Source organism: Rhagoletis pomonella, unplaced genomic scaffold (assembly GCF_013731165.1).
Source record: "Rhagoletis pomonella isolate Grant_MI unplaced genomic scaffold, Rhpom_1.0 Rhpom_scaffold_00002, whole genome shotgun sequence".
Classification (NCBI taxonomy): Eukaryota; Metazoa; Arthropoda; class Insecta; order Diptera; family Tephritidae; genus Rhagoletis; species Rhagoletis pomonella.
In genome coordinates, this window is record NW_023458556.1 from 6,189,395 (window position 1) to 6,206,378 (window position 16,984).

Sequence of the window (16,984 nt, forward strand, 5' to 3'; positions counted from 1 at the left end):
GTAAATTTTCAAAGAATACTTGTAAGTGCTTACTTACCGCTTTTAATGAACGTGTCAAGCGCACGCCATTCTGCAAGAAAATCTGCACTGCTAGCTGCACCAACAAAGTTAGCGCATCGCGTTTGTACCAATTCCATAAGCGCACAGGCTGCAAACCATGTTTAGCACACATTTCTGTCGCACATAGCACAGCCTCCTGCACGACCATGGATTGCGGGTGCAAAAGATAAAAGAAAGTCAGTTTGAAAAAGTGAAAAAGCCACATTTCGCTTATATCGCTATGCGCACAGCAGGCAATCAGTTCCAGTATTTTCAGTTGGCTCTGTCGCTTCGAAATATCCGATGTTGATAGTCGCGCAGACGTGGAGGTTGTTGCAGGTTGTGGTTGCAGTGACTTCTGCGTATGCTGCAATATGAACTTTGCCAATTTCATGGTAAATTGCTCCCCACCGATCGCAATCAATTGTGGTATGAGTGAATGCAATACCTGCAAATTCAGCTGAGATACATCTTGAGCCCGTTGCAAGACAGTCAACAAGTCTTCTGGGCATATGCGCGACAATTCCAAATGACGACCAATTGGTGTAAAATCAGAGTTGTGCTGTGACAGCAAAGTTTCACACAATTTGCGACGTGTTGCCGCCGGCAGCACAGGATGGGTTTTACGCCCACTTGCAAGGTCGTTGCCTTCGTTTTTGCACCTTACCAAAATAGCTTTGTGTGCGCGCATATACGCTTCTACCTGCGCAGATGATGTGCACTCATTAGGATTACAAAGCCGACAAACAATGACATGCTCCTGAAAGGGAACGTCAGATGTGGCCCAAGGCGACAAACGGAGAAACATGCTGCACGTGCTTGCACCAGCCCCCGAGCAGTAAGAGTTTCGTAGCATAGATACCAATAGTGTTGGCATATCTTCCGCAGCGACAACAAAATCACGCAACACACTCTCCAGGGATATCCAGCCGCAGGCAATTAAAGTATGAAAGTGCTCACAGAAAGCCTTTCGCAATCTTGTCAATAATTCCACGGAGTCGACTATCGGTTCTTTGACGAAGAGGTAACGCATGATTTCCTCATACCGATTACGTAAAAAATTTACTACTTCATCGGATTCGCCTATATTTAGGCTTACAAGAGCACGTAGACATTCAAAAGCAAGTACTTGCAAGTAGCGCGGAGGTCGCCGTTCTTGCGTTGTGATGTACAGCCAGTCACTAATGCCTATAAGCAACGTTGTTTGAGTGCTCCTATTTAGCGAGCTTCTCAAACTTATACTGCTCATGATTAGGGTTGTAATTTCAATATACAAGGCTGAAATTTCGAACTCTTTAGGGCTTGCAAACCTTGAACTAACATAGTATCTGGAAACAATCCGATCTAGCTCTATGTGGTAGTCCGCGTCTTCTATCGGTGCAAATAAATTTATACTGTTATAGTATTCCTCCAGTAAGACTTCGTTCATAGAATACTTGTGCATTGCATTGAATTGCATGCGTTGGCAGCGACGATGTTCGGCGTATATAAAAGCTCGCAACAACGGCTTCAACCGCTTCAGATCATCCACACTAAGTTCAGATTTATTTAGAATGCCGAAGATACTTTGCTTGAAGAACTTCAAAACATGTAATCGCTCTGAACTTTGCTCACATCGATGGGCCAGAATCACAGCCAATAGCAGTAACACACTTTCATTTCGTTCTGATAATAAAATTAGTTTGTCGGCTTCTTTTAAGATCTCTTCGTCCTCTCCCTCTTTCAATGGCAATTCGATTATAAATTCCACAAGAACGCGAATGTGTTCCTTTAATTTTTGGCAAGTGTTTTGATCCCAACCTTTCGTCTCTAATTCGGCACAATTATACAGTATACTAATAACCAACATTGTCAAGGCTCGTCGAGTCCATTGAAACTGGTTACCGAATCGCATTAGCGCTCGCAATATTGATTTGCTCACTTCTGCCAAGCCGTCCAGTTCCTGGAGGCGCATGCAGTGTGCATGCAACCAAAGTGGCACTTGTCCCCATATTAAAGCAATTGCTTGCATGGTCAGTTGACTATAGTGCTCCAAAACTTCAGTGCATCCACATGCCGAGGAAAAGATGCTTTCGCAGTAACGCAACGCCATTAGCTTGGTAGGTAAATCACATTCGCGTACTGCTTGCAGTGCACTAAGCAGCGATTCAGCAAACAGCTGAGGAAATAATGAATATCCAATAGATGATGCGTTTCGAAGCACTTGCAATAGGGAACGAACACGTTCATCTACTTGTGAGAGTGGAATACGTATATCATGAAAAGAAAAATTTGCATCGATTTCACGTAAACACATGTCCTCGCTAAAGAATGCGGTAATCTCAATACATCGATTTTGATCTGAATCTACTTTATTCGTCGTCTCACGTTGCTCGTCCATCAATTGCAATGCGTTCGTCAGCTGCTCAATGGCCTTCACGTAAGCAGCCACAAGTCGCTCGAATAAGAGTGCTCGATTTACTAAGCAAGAATGAATAATTTTCTGTTGCAGTTGGATGTTACGGTCGTGTATTCTAAAATTTGTCCCCAACTCATTATCAGTGCATAAAAATTTGCAAAATGCCCACTTACCCCTCAATACTAAAGCTATTGGCATTGTCACTGGTATTCGATTGGCCCAATTCTTTTACAAATTTGTTGATAATCCATAGCACAAATGTGTCCTGAAAGCGATTATTGAGTTCGCGTAACGAGGGCCGTATAAGCGAGGGCACGCGGCATAGGATGTCTTCAACAAATGCAAATACATCATTCAAATCTGTACCATCGCGAGAAACTAAGTTGTACAGCAGCTTCCAAATGTCTTTTCGACGTGTAGACATTTCTATTTACTTCAGCCAACTTATGAATTAAGGATTATTTCTGTTAAAATGCGGGGCAAAATAAAATGTAAAATTAAATAAAAGATGAGGCGCCAAACAATTTTTGTCAGCTGATCCGAAACGGTTAAGAAGGATGAAGTGTTGGAAAATGGTGAAAAATAGTTTTCCTTACGTTAATGTTACACAGGCAATTTCAATAACAGGAAGCCGCCTTTAACTCTAGGTTCAGATGGAGAAACTTTAGTCGCGGCAACTTGTAGGAGAGGGGGAGACGAGGAAGGGGGAAGGGCACCGAGTTGCTCGTGCCCGGGCAACACGCTTTGTGCTCTCGTTCGTCAGAGTAATTCTAGTTGGCCGTTCACAGCTGACAACAAAAATTGTGTACAAAAGAATTTCTGTGTGAACGCGAAGGGCAACACCATAAGAAAAATTGCCGAAAATGAGCAACAAAAGTTTCTCTGTGTGAACATAGTCTTAGAAAACAATTAAGGCAACCACACACCTGTGGGATTCCGCCGATGCGAACCTGTACCGACGAAAATTACAACAATGTCGACCATAGTTTTAAATTAACAGCCACACACTTACACGATTTTGCTGCATTTATTCGAACATTCAGTCTTTTTTTCGTCAAGCCGAAATCGCAGACTGCCGCGTTTTGAGAAAGAGAAATCGCAACGGGCGGATTTTACAAGATTATAACAAAAATGAACGTTAGAAAACAGAACCTCCCTTTAAAGCAAATACGCTATAGGGATGGGTGAATTCGATATCCGATTCCATTCTTAATCGACTTTTAGCTCTAAAATGACGAATTATCGAAATCGAACTTTGTGGTGCTAAAGATCGGATAAAATCTAAGGCCCTTATTATGAGTTGCATTCGATTTTCGATCTTCGTTGGCTATCGAAGATCGAAGATCGAAAGTGAAATTCGTATTATGAGCTATGCAACCGTGTCGAAATTTTCGTTGAGTATCGAATTTTCTGTCGAACAGAATTTTGCTTTCGATGGTGTAGCGAAGTGTTAGAAAATTGTGAAAAATTTATTATTTTGCATTTGTTTTCTTACTTTTTGGCGGGTAGACACTAATTTTAAACAATTTTTATCAATTTCATGCAGTTTTAACGTCGTGAATACAAAACACAAGCTCGAAAGACTGCTTTTACTTGTGAAAGAAAATCCCAATACTCAGTTGGCACAATCTCTGAGAACAAATCATAGAGCTGTGGATAGTTTTAAAATATTTTAAATAGATTTGGCTCATAAACGACTTTTTAGACAGTCGGGAGTTTTTAGTAAATCTGTAGACAAATTTCTTAAATATATTTTATGCCAAAATATATTGTAAAGACTACACATAAACTCTCTTAAACATTTACTACTCCTGGCCAGTTCACTAAACTCTCATCCTCTGACGAATCGTTGAACCCCAGAACTTCGTTGTACTAATTTTTACCATGTTTTTATAAACTTGCTTTCTTTTTTATTTCATTTTAATTTGCATAAATTTACATAAATATGTATAAGCACACTATTTAGTTTGCTTGATTTGTAAACAAAGCTTCTCAGCGGTGAAAAATATACTATTGTGAACAACATAAACGAGCGAAGTTCACAATAGCGCTATTCTTCATCGAATGAGCGCCATAATACCAAATGAAAATTCGTTCGATCAGCACTTTCGACCACAGTCGAAGATCGAATGTAACTCATAATAGGGGCCTAATATTTTCTAGAAAAAGTCGAATTTCGTCTTTATTTCCAAAAAAAAAAAAACTGAAACTTTATTTGGTCACTTTTTTCCCCAAGCCCATACAAAACTAACCGCTAAACTGACGAAAAGTTTCAGTCAGTTTTCCCACTAATTTAACCGATAATCATAGGTCAGGCTACTTGCAGGGATCCCACGTGTGCCCAAAATAGCCCGGAAAGCGTTCCTCAGGCTAGAAAAATGGGTAATAGAGAGCGCCAATATCTTCTTCTCCGTGCCCGAAACAGCCCGGACTTTTTTTCCGGGCACAAATATTCAAATTCAAATTGCTATAACAGCTGTTGTTTGTTTACATCCGAAAGCAAGTTTTATAAAACAAAAAAATGGAAAATACCGCTTAAGTTTCGAAAAATATACATATGTAGGTATTTGCTAATTTTATTCGCCGAAGAAGATAACTACACATTAAATCATCAGATATTCATATGCCGGTTCCTCGTAACATATTTTAAGCCATTTTAAAATCTAGCATTCCCCGTGCCCCATCGTACCAATTCACTCACTTCAGTTTGATTCAAAAAAAGAACTATGCACTAAGTGGTGAGCTTGCTCTTATATTTTATTTACAAAATATAAAATTTTTTATAATTAATAAAAAAATAAAATTTTGTTTATTGACTTCTTCTTCGCTGTAAATTGCACATTGGTTTACATAATTTTTACACCACTATACAGAATAAATATGTAATATTTTTTGGGTACATTTATTAACATATCTACTTAATTACACTTAAAACAATTTGTTTCTATAAAATGTGATCGTCTTATAATTAGTATTAACTTTTTTCATAATTCTCTTACATACATATGTGCAGAAAACTCCAAACCCGGTAATTTGTTTAACTAGAATGCTTTCTCTTTTGCATTGTAATCAGAAAGTAAAATTAATAATAGCTGGGAAATAATGAGCATTCGCACAGTTTATTATGCATAAGGGGACAGGGATTCATTTAGACGGAGGAATATGATGAATTCCGATTCAATACGGGGTATTTTCTGCTCGTTTTTATACTAATTGCACACTTTGTCTTCATAGCATTAATTCTTCTACTTAACGAGGAAATATTAAAAGGCTTTTTTGTTGCTGATTTCTTAAAAATCTCTTATATTGTATTTCTAGCTCCAGACGTCAGCGGAGTAACGTTTTTGTGCCTCCATTTTCTTAATGTATTGCACAGCATCAGCTTCGCTCATGTTACCCTTGTTCATTAGTATATTGACCAAAATATTTCTAACATCGACAGCCATATTTTTTGCATCACTAAATAGAGAAAAATATTGAATATTCAGTATGTACTTTGATATTTTTTGATGTTAACTATTTCTGTACCCGCAAATGTAAAAGTGTCCCTTGTTCACCCCTATCACGTTCCAAATCAAATCAGCATCCTTTTCAATCAAATGGGTAACGTAGATTTTCTCCTTTTGGTCACGTGAGAAAGCCGTTTTCAGCGTTAATGTTCCCTTCTTTAGGAATTCCTCAAGTTCCTATGGAAATGAACATGACATTTATGCTAAGAAAAGCATTACAAGCATCTTACCTCCGCATAAATGTAATCTTCGTTCCTCTTTCTGCAACCAAAGTACAAAATCGTTTCCCCAACAACTTTACCTTCATCACGCAGATATTGCCGCTCTTGAATGAATCCACGGAATGGAGCCAATCCAGTGCCGGGTCCAACCATGATTACAGGTATTTCGGGTTTTGTTGGTAGCCTGAATTGTGACCTGCGTATAAACACAGGTACGCGCACATCCTCAGACCCAGGTATCTTCTCTTTCAAATACGTCGTGGCCACACCCTTATTTACTCGCCCAGTTGGTGTTTTGTATTGCACTAATACAGCAGTGACATGCACATGGTTTGGATACAACTGAAAATAATTTTAAAAAGCAGGCAATTTTTTATTAATCTTTTACAGTAATCAATTCCATTTACCTTAGAGGACGACGATATAGAGTAATAACGGGGCTGTAGACGAGGCAGCAATTCGCAGATGTGATCTATAGGCGGTTTGCACGACTTTATATCCTCCAAAATGTGCACAATATTTCTACAAGCATCCTGAATCCAGCTCTGATACTTTTCCTTGCCTTCAGGCGATATGGAAGACATACTGCGAAGAAATTCTTTGTCGGCCTCATCTGTGCAATATTCCGCCAATTCCTTGAGAATGTGCGTTCTTGGTATGGCAGTAATTTCCAAGTAGTGCTTTAGTGCTGTGTGATACGTAGTTGGACAGGGGAATGGATGTTTCTTACTGCTATCGGTATCTGTATTGATAAGCGAGAATACAGTGCCGAGATCAGCATTGCAGAGCTTGCCTAATTTTTCTACCAACTCAGTATCATTAATAGGGTACATAGCAACATGATCTCCAGCGTCGTAACGCATTTTCGAATCACTAATATCCAATTCGATGTGCATGCATGACCGATCACCAGCCTTGTGCAACTCGCGGTTGACAATGATCGGCGCGAGGAATGGATTTTTAGCGTCAAATGGTGGACGCTGATTTGCCAGTGAGTGTAAACGGGCAATTTCTCCGGTGTAAATACGATCGGAATGCACGTCTGGTTGTTCCAGAAGCCGGTATTGCCGCAATAGCACTTCCTCACCTCCACCTTCAATGCCAAAGAAGTCGCAAACTGCGGGCCAAAAACGATCTTTCCAAGTTATAAAATCGTCTTCAATGCTGAAAAGGTTTCAGTTATAGGTTATTATGTATTAATAAATTATTTGATCTATTGGACGAATCAATGTATTACTTTGCATCATCATCTCCAAGGCCAAGTTCAAAGACACGTGTAGCGCCTAGTTCTTCTAAACGTTGATCTACATAAATGGCCATTTTGTTGTAGTGTTCGTACGTTTTATTCCCAAGACCAAACACCTATAAAAAACGATTGTACAAATTTTCTTTTAGTACAAAGTTATAAAAAACAAAAGACATTAATGATGACAACGTAGTTTTTCTAAAGGTAATATATTACCCTCAATTGCAAAGTTTTTAATATTAGATCAATTTTTATATTAAACAAATTATCTAATACAACGCCCTCACTGTGCCTTAGTCGGCGTATTAAGGATGTCGTTGAAGGCGTAATATTTCGCCATCCGTATGCAGCCACTCGCACCAACATTTTTTTTAACCAAGTACTAAGCGTCGGTACACTTCAACGTGCCATTTGTTCATTAAAAGGCAGACACCCGAAATCTTTTCAAAGAAATCATTTATCTTAAATACTCTAGTGTAGTTTGATGATAAAAATTGAAGCAAATGAACACTTTCGCCATGTATGTTTACGCAAGATCACATTGTAGCTGGCATTGAAAAATTGATCAGAAATGAGGCCGCACAAAATCAGCTGTGAGATAAGCAGTGTTGTGAACTGTTTTAACTGTCAAAAACAGCAACCCTGAGTTTTACATAATGGTGTAGACAGACGGCGCTATATTTCATTCAAGAAAAGTATGGGGTGAATAAAAGCCTCATGAGCTAGTGAAATTTCTGACAAAAGCATATAAAATTTTGACAATCGCAAAGACTGTTGATTTGTATGAAACTTCTGCCCTAAATTTAAACAAAAACAATAAAATATAAGGAAATGGAGTTTCAGGTGGAAAAATTAAGAAGTATTACACTACATTTAATATTTCAGGAAAAAAAATTTGTTTAATGTTTCAAACGCCTTCATTGATTAAAATTAAATTGATTAAAAGCTTAAATTGATGAATTGCAATCAATGATGGTAGAGGTTTTCTTATGGCGTTTTCTTTTCTCGAAAAAAAAAAAATATCACCTTTTTATATGGCAACATTATCAGAGTGCAACATTTTAAAGAAAGAGCACGCAATCTGCATGTGAAGATGCTGAGAAAAGAACACGAAAACTTGACAGACCTGGCGCAGGTCAGAATAAATGCAACATTATTTCGAGAAAAGAAAACGCTTCATTACACTTTATTTTATATTTTATTCTGAGGTTGTCAAAAATTTACTGTTGTCAAAAAAGATTTCATTTCACACAGCAGATTGGCAAAACTGTCTACCTATAGTAAAAATATTATTCACCAGCGTGCCCCACATAAAATGATTTTGCCGATTGGTGGCGCACGAGTCGATATATTTGGTAAACAAGTATTTATTTCGTTCCTATTTAGAAAGCTTGCTTTAAAGATATTTGTTTTTACTATTAACTTATTCAATAAAAAAATTGTCGAATATACTTTTTGCAAACTTATAAAAATTCTGCAATGTTGCAGCAAAATTTTAAACCAAATATCAAAAATTTCAAATTTAAATTAAATAATTATTAAAAAAAAAAAACTAGCGGACAAAACTCAGTGAGTAGATACTATAAGCGCGAAACTATTATTTTTTTATTATTATTAAATTTAATGTTAAAAAATTCACTACTCGAATAATTTCCTTTACTCGACTTTCAGAATACACGACGGTATGTAGTCCCAGCCATAATAAGACACATGATAAGTCTATTCGACACTTAATACTGAGTACTTGGAATCGATCCTGAGTACATGTATCAAAGCAATTATGTGAACAGAGTATTTTTGAGTACTGAGTACTTTCGAGTTCTTTCAAGTTCTGAGTACTTTCGAGTTCCTTTTTTGAGTACTGAGTACTTTCGAGTTCTTTTGTGAGTACTGAGTTATTTGGAGTACTCAGTATCGATACTTTTAAAAATCGAGTGCTGTCAATCCCTTTGAGAATCGAGTTTCGAGTACTTTTGTATCGATACTGCCCAACACTAGTATAAACATAACATAATTTTTTAGGCAATATTCTTATCATTTAGCCCCTAAAAAGATGCAAGAAATATAAAAATAATTTTGTTCGCTTAAATTCGAAAATCCAACCGAGTTCAACGTCAAATATCTCTCTACAAACCGGTCTATACAGCGCTGTTTACAAAAACTTTTTAATCGGTAACTAATTTTCGTGTTTCCTTTTTGTTAATAAAATTTTAAAATTTTACAGTTTCAAAATGTTCGGTTACTTGAAGATTAGGACCGTAAACGTACATAGTTTTATCTTTCTGGTACAACTTCATTTCAAAAATGGTAAAAGATTGAAAAAATTGTCTTGTGATGTGTCCAATATATTAAAGAAATTAAAAATGAAAGAGCCAATAACATTTAAAAGTAATTTTAACTAAATTTGCTTCACATTACCCACCAGCTTTAAACGAATGTGGTATCTCTTTTAATACTATATAATTTTTTTTTTCTTTTAGAGTAATTTCTAAGGACGTTTTCTACTTACCGCGAAATTTAAGCCATTTAAATCAGCATCGCCATTTAAAAGCCATTCATAGAATTCCATGGCATTATCTGTAGGATCGCCTTCGCCATATGTGGCCAAACAAAAAACAGCCAGCGAATTAGGAATGTCTTTTAACTGCAAGAGTTCTTCCTGTATACACAAAAAGAGATTAAAAACTAATATATACATATACATATATACATACATAGGTATGTATAGCCCTATATATTATATATCGTCATTTAAAGTACAAAACCGCGTATCGTCATTCTGCAAAACTGCATAACTGGCATTTGCTGCCAAAAATTGGATTTGCTCACACAAGCTCTTGGCTCAATCCTTACCCTTTCGTCCTGAAATATACTAGCCAGAAATGCGATTGCTTTATAAAAAAAGAGAACCATTTTGAAATATGAGTGTTTTTACACTCTAGAAAATAATTTATACAACCTCACATACGCGGTTTTGCATTTTGTTGATACGCGGTTTTGTACTTTAAACGACGATAAACAACATTAAAGAAAAGTAGATGTGAATCTGAATGTGATGGCAAAACGATTTTCAAGAAAAGTAAAGTCAAACTTTAGTAAAGTTTAGTTTTTTTCACGTAGCTTACCATATCACATTCTTCCGGATCTGCGACCATGCCCTTCATGCGATACCTTAAGCCTTCCTTCGCCAGACGACCAGCAAACTCCTCGCCTGTGCCCGTCTGCGAACCATAAAAAACAACCAAGCTGCGACCGGAAGCTTTTAACTTTTTAATGAATGAGTTCTCGGAAGAGCTCGTAGTGCTAACGGTTGTGGGCCTGAAATGCAAGAAAAGTTTTGTTTTTAAGTTTTAATATATGTATGTATGTGGTATCTAAATAGAGCATTGATAATTACTGTATGGAGTATGAACGAATTGGCTCCTCTTCCTTCTTACGGCTGCGCATAAAGTACCATGTTGCACCGGCAATTAAGGCAAACAGCAATACAATATCCAATGTGCCCAGGAATGGTTCATCACCGACGGGAATCTCTTCGACTTTTTCAGCTGACATTGTGTCTACTGAAACGAAACAAAAGAAAATAGAACATAATAAGTATGCATATACATATATAGGATATATGTACATAGATACATACATATGTATACTAGGGTGCCCATCGATTTTTTTTTGAAATTTCAAGACCCTAATCCCTAACTTCCTTCCTTTTTTTGAGAAATATTATTGCCTTTTTTATAGATTTTTTTTTAAAATCATTTAGAGGTCGCGACTTGACATTTTAAGCCAGAAAAAACGGTTTTTTAAGTTTATCAGTTTTTGAATGACTATTTTTCATTCAATTTTAAAAAACGCAACATGTTGTGAGAAGAGAATTTATAGGCATTTAAAATTATGTATGGCAGTCTATTGTCAGACTTGGATTGTTGAGAGTTTTCATCGTGCAAAGTCAAGTAGTTTTTGAGATACGCATACATATATCATATTAGTGGAAAGTGCCACGCCCATTTTCCTAAAATTTCTTGAAAACCCACTTTTTTGATAAAGAGTGATTGTATATATGAATTTTACCACACTGCTCACAAAATCTGAAAGTCCGGTACATACACACATATAAATTCAAGGTCGTATTTAAGAAAAGTTGCCTAACTTCGACAATTTTTATGCGATTGCAATAAATTAGGTATCAGTTTCTTTCAGAATAGATTTAATTATTGATAGTACTACATATTTTGAAATTGTGGAAATAAGTCATGGTCAAAACTTAAAACTATAAGAAAAAATGTTTTTTTTTTTAATCAGCGAGATGAAAATTCCTGACAATAGATTGTTAAACATCATTCTACATACATACATACATTTCCGGGACATGTCTTGAAATGCCTCGGTTTTCCCTCAATCTAGCTGGCTTTAATGAAAAAAAAATTTAGCTTGCTCAATGTATAATGAATTTTATTACTAAAATTTGCTACTACTTTATAAATGTACGATATAGTACGGTATAATGTAATTTATTTTACTGACAAAAATCGTATGGTGTAATAGAAAAGTGAAAAGATTAAGGGCATTTCAAAATAAGAGGCCTTAAAATACCCCAAGTACATCATTGGCATCAGTACAAAATTTTCGTAGAGTAAATTGATTTGACTCTCGTAAGGGTTAAATCATATGTCTACAGGTAAATATATGTATATATCGCTTATTTACTAAAAGACTGTCATAACTCAAAAAAATTTTTGATTTTTTAGCAATGATGCAGAATTACGCGTTGTATCATATTTTATATTAGGGATCTTCATCTTAAGTGATAAACAGCTGATCAACTTAATAAAATGATAAATTTATCATTTTGATAAATTAACTGTCAGACTTTGTATGGAAATCTATTTAACCAAAGTCGTATCACTTTATCAAACGATTTTGGTGGATAAATGTATAAATTTCAGCGAAATTCAACCCTGACAGATAGCGAGCTGGTCGTTTTGACTACGAACAGATAAAAAGCAAATGAACACAATGTTCGAGGTAAGGATGAAACGTAACTAGCCATATAAATTAAATAATACAAAAATGTTATGCAATATTTACCAAGGTGCGTTCATGAAAAAATGCGCATAAACTGCTAAATTTAAGCAATTTATCACTTTAGATGAAGACCCCTATTATATATATGTATAAATGTTGTGCTAACACTTTGAGAGCAAAATTCAGACTTTTAATGTGTCCCTTGAAAATCTCATTTTTTTTTTTGAGTTATGCTAGTCTTTTAGTAAATGAGCGATACGGCCGTGCATACATACATACATATATGTACATAGATACATTTATATGCAAATGCAAAAAATAAATATGCAACGTGTTAATGTCCGAACGGCGAATCATGCAGGTGCCGTCGTCACCTCTTCACCACCAACCCAAGTCATTGGCTTCGTTTTTCTGTGCTAAACTGTCGAGCTTACGCATTAAATATGCCACGTAAGCACTCTCATCGAAGTTAGTTCAGAAAAAAAGGTGAACTTAAACGAGGAAACGTGATCTAAACAGTGTAATACTTGTTTTAATGTACTAAAATCGCGGTCTCGAAAATTCACCATGCAGATACATATGTACTTGCACATACATACATACTCAAGTTTCAACTTAAGCGATGCACCTATACTAATTAAATAGTCTATATATATATATAATAGATGAGAACTAAAGTTAGTTTAACGGTAATAAAAATTACTTGTACATAGATGTAAAGTTTAATATATAATTAATATAATATGCTTATGTATATAGTAACTAAAACTATTAACATTTTTTTTAATAAAATTGATCTACGCAGCATAGTTTTTTTTGACATTGATTTTTACTAGAAAAAAAACTCAATTATATTTTACCGTATACACATGGTGCAATAACAAAAATGTATAGAGAGGTGTTTGTTTTAATTTTGACACAATCGGCCCTCTTATTTCCAGTGTGGCCGAGGCTCCTTTTTATACTGCTTTTCCCAATGGATATAGTATCTAAAATTCGTCATTTTAGTATTACGTACCTTCGTGTTGTTTTTTTTTTAGAAAATTCGTGTTTTTAGTATGATATTTATATGTAAAATTCCTCGAATAATTGTTGTCCATAAAACTTGAAGAAATTAAATATTGACCAAATACATATGTACACTGCCGGCAAAATGTATTGACACAGCAAATTTTTCACAATATATGCAACAATTTTTTTATAATATTTTTCCACAAATTTTTTATAAAAAAATGTTCATTCTCCCACAAACAAAAAAAAACATATCATTCCTAAACTTTGTGCAAAACTCACGAAAATTCAGCAAATTTTCATGTAATCTGAATCAACATTTTTGTGTATGCAGTTTTATAGTCCGCACAATTTTAGTCTCATGAAGCACATGTTTAAAGAGGGTAAAAAAAACGATGATTTTTAATAATTTTGTTTTTTTTTTTGTTGACTACTTTTTTATTTTTTTTTTTTTATAGAACAAGTGCAATTTACAAAAAACTGGCGCTGCTTCTTTTACATTTTGTTGCGAACCGTCTCCCGCATTTTATTTCATAAGAAATTCATGCTTATATGGGAAAAAGTGCAAAAATGCGTCAGCAAAAAATAAATATATATATTTAAAAAAATGTTGCAGAAAAACTAGGAAAATTCGATAAAATTTCTATTAATTTTCATGCAAATTTCCAGGGTCAGAGGAGCCTATCTATGAAAAAATTATTGTAGTAATATTAGAAAGCTGGATTTATAAAAAATAAATGCGGTCGTTTACTAAAAAGTTCATTGCACCTACGTGATGCAACATATTTGAGTAAAAGAATACTCAAAAAGAGCATGCCTCGGGCTATTACCGTTTCGATTATAGTAATGTATTTTAAGGTGCACCTCAACTTTTCTTGAAATGTCAGTTAGGCTAGTTTTTTGTTTAATAGCGGCCGCCCCTCACCAGGCAATGGCAAACCTCTGAGCGTATTTCTGCCATGAAAAACAGCTTTTCATAAAAATACGGTCACCGTTCGGAGTCGGCGTAGAACTGTAGGTCGCTCCCCTTCGTGTGACAACATCATGGCGCACGCCAAACACTAACATATCTGTAAGCGCCATTCTATTACACTACTCAACAAAAAAATCACCAAGAATGATATAAAATTTTTCTAACTTTGAATTTTATCCTTATTCCGAATATCATAATGGTTTCTCTGGGTCAGACCCAGTTTTTGAGATATCGGTGAAAATATGAAAAAACCCCATAGTTGCGACTCATTACACAACATTTGTGTTTCGAAAAGTTGTATTTGTCATCCTGTCGGTTTTATATTTTAGAGAGATCTGTAAAGAAGACAAAAACCACAAAAGTTTTTTGCATTCATAGTCATAAATCGCACATCCTATAGCTCTGTTAGTAGACTTACATTTTTGTATTAGAATTCTCTTTAGCATAGGGTGACTAACTTTTTGTCGTCCAACACTTTTTCTGACTTCAAGGTAGTCGAATCGGAAACTTAAAAAAAAAAAATTACGAATTTTTTTTTACATTTTCTGCATATTTTTTTCTATAGTGACCAAACCAGTTGTGTGATTTATACTATGAAAGCAAAAACTTTTTTTGGAGTTTCCTTTACAAATCTCTCTCAGATATAAAACCGATAGGATGACAACATACATACATATGTCACGTAATGTGTCGTAACTATGGGGTTTTTCATACTTTCACCGATATCTCAGTAACTAGGTTTGACCCAGATGGCTTTTTGTTCATTCGCCTTAAATATATTTTATGTTTACTTTTACAGCACACCGATAAAAGCAAAAAACACAAGTAATTTTTAGCAAATAAAAAACCGACTTCAACTCTCATATAAAAAAATGTATATATCTCATGATCCACTGATCGGATCTTAACCAGATTAGTATGGGACCACTTCTGAGATACTACCCTTCCGATGCAAAAAGAATTATTGAAATCGGTTGACGTGGTCCAAAGTTATGCGGTAACATACATAAAAAAAAAACAAAAAATATTCCGACGAACTGATAACCTCCTCCTTTTTTGGAAGTCGGTTAAAAAGCATGTAAGCTTTGACAGCTTGACCATAAAAGCTTGAACAAAATAAATGTACATTTTATTTTTGAAGGACTGCTGCCCACCTTGTATGAATTCGCAATGGTTTTTTGCTTCGCCCGTAAAATGTCAAAATTATCAAATAGGGGCTTTAGCAAGGCGAATTTACACAAGGTGGTATCGGTTGAGCAAAAACAAAAATTACAACAACAAATTATACGCACAATGACGGCAAGAAGTAGCTCAAAATACAACAAACACATCAATTTGACATTACGAAGGACCGCGGCGAATTCTAGTAACACCACCTTGTAACTATAAATTCGCCTTGGGCTTTAGCATGAGCGATGTCATTTACTGAAGGACTGCTACGTCCCAAGTAAAGAGGCTTCCAGATTTTGGTATGTATGCAATTTTTAGGGCATATAATAGAACGAATCATTTTATAAAAAAATGCCGCTTTTGAGTTGGGACAGTGGTTTAGTAGATGAGCAATACCAGAAAACAAAAATAGCGAATACTAAAAAGCAAGTTCAGGAACTTGTGCCTATGTAAATTCACAACAATTAAATGCAAACGGTTGCCATGGTAGCAAGCATAAAATTTACAAATGCAAATCCAAAACCATTTCCACAATATCCTGAACAGCCCTACTACATTATTTGAAGTGAGCCACACGAGTTGCTGCTTGATTTGCTCAAATTCAAAATTTCGCTGCGCAGCACCAGTGTTTCCTTTGCGAAAACCAAAGTTTTGGTGGCGCGGGTGTGGATGAACACAAATCAAATCTAAGCAAATAAGCAGAAGTTTTACATTTCCCATGTAATTTCAATAGTTTTATGAACTTTAAATGCAAATTGGAGAGTAACAATAATTTGTTGATTGTTTTGCTCATACAACGCAGAATATCTGCAGCAAAAGTGCAGCAATACATGCATGCATGTATTTCAGGTCTAATGAATGACGATTGAAAAGGTTCTGTACTTTACTAGGGTGCTTTTATTCGAGAATTTTTTTTTTTTTGACTCCCACCCCGAAATTTTGTGGGAAGTAACTAAAAACAAGTGCCCTGAAAATTTGAGCCCTTAAAATTAATGCAAAGATGTCCCGTTCAAAATACGCGTAAACTTTGATTTTCTTTCTTCGAAATTCTATAGCTCAGGGGCATTGTATGGTATAACCATGGTCAATGATGGGTTTTCTTCAGAATTGAATGTGTCCATTGCGGCGTAACTCTAACTCCCACCAGCGAGTGAGTACGGGTCACTAAACCCAATATTTTCATGAAATTCCCGTTTTTTTTTCGTTTGCCCCTATTTCGTATATAAAAAGAGGTACGGAAAAATTGAAAATGAAAAACTTGTTGGCAATTCAATTTCCTATAAAAAAGTCTTAGAACACCAAATCGCTAATATCGATATTTCTTGAGATATTGGAGCGACTTCTCTAATTCTAACAAGAAATATATTTCCTTTTCGATTGCTGTTTTTTCCG

At 35.5% G+C, this 16,984-nt stretch overlaps 3 protein-coding genes across 5 annotated transcripts in view; all 3 read right to left on the reverse strand.

Annotated features, from left to right (window-relative positions):
* LOC118732918 (serine/threonine-protein kinase ATR) overlaps positions 1-3,008 on the reverse strand; it is a 29,824-nt gene extending 26,816 nt beyond the window's left edge. The window contains exons 1-2 of one of the 2 annotated variants that reach the window (XM_036462044.1): positions 2,611-2,967; positions 38-2,552 (exon numbers count right to left, since the gene is read on the reverse strand). In XM_036462044.1, the coding sequence (XP_036317937.1) occupies positions 38-2,552; positions 2,611-2,861 (2,766 nt within the window). In that variant the 5' untranslated portion in view covers positions 2,862-2,967. Of the gene's footprint in view, positions 1-37; positions 2,553-2,610 lie in introns of both variants that reach the window. The other variant, XM_036462043.1, reaches the window with a different exon arrangement.
* The window catches only part of LOC118732920 (intraflagellar transport protein 140 homolog), a 192,858-nt gene that overhangs the window by 132,297 nt on the left and 43,577 nt on the right, over positions 1-16,984 (reverse strand). The window lies entirely within an intron of this gene.
* LOC118732921 (NADPH--cytochrome P450 reductase) lies at positions 5,174-10,976 on the reverse strand. 2 transcript variants are annotated; one of them, XM_036462046.1, is made up of 8 exons: positions 10,811-10,976; positions 10,539-10,731; positions 9,923-10,072; positions 7,405-7,529; positions 6,575-7,331; positions 6,177-6,509; positions 5,966-6,123; positions 5,174-5,896 (listed from the first exon to the last, which is right to left on the reverse strand). In XM_036462046.1, exons 1-8 carry the CDS (start codon positions 10,966-10,968, stop codon positions 5,752-5,754), a joined length of 2,019 nt encoding a protein of 672 aa, XP_036317939.1. In that variant the 5' UTR covers positions 10,969-10,976; the 3' UTR covers positions 5,174-5,751. The 2 variants fall into 2 exon arrangements, with proteins under 2 accessions (XP_036317939.1, XP_036317940.1); XM_036462047.1 differs by lacking the exons at positions 9,923-10,072; positions 10,539-10,731; positions 10,811-10,976 and adding an exon at positions 7,630-8,103.

Excerpts from the sequence above, each read along its gene's own strand:
- LOC118732921 (XM_036462046.1), bottom strand. The coding sequence starts at position 10,968 with ATGTCAGCTGAAAAAGTCGAAGAGATTCCCGTCGGTGATGAACCATTC. Across the intron at positions 10,732-10,810 it reads ATTCGTTCATACTCCATACA|GCCCACAACCGTTAGCACTA; the intron begins GTAATTATCAAT and ends CTTGCATTTCAG. Across the intron at positions 7,530-9,922 it reads TAAATGGCTTAAATTTCGCG|GTGTTTGGTCTTGGGAATAA; the intron begins GTAAGTAGAAAA and ends CGTTTTTTATAG.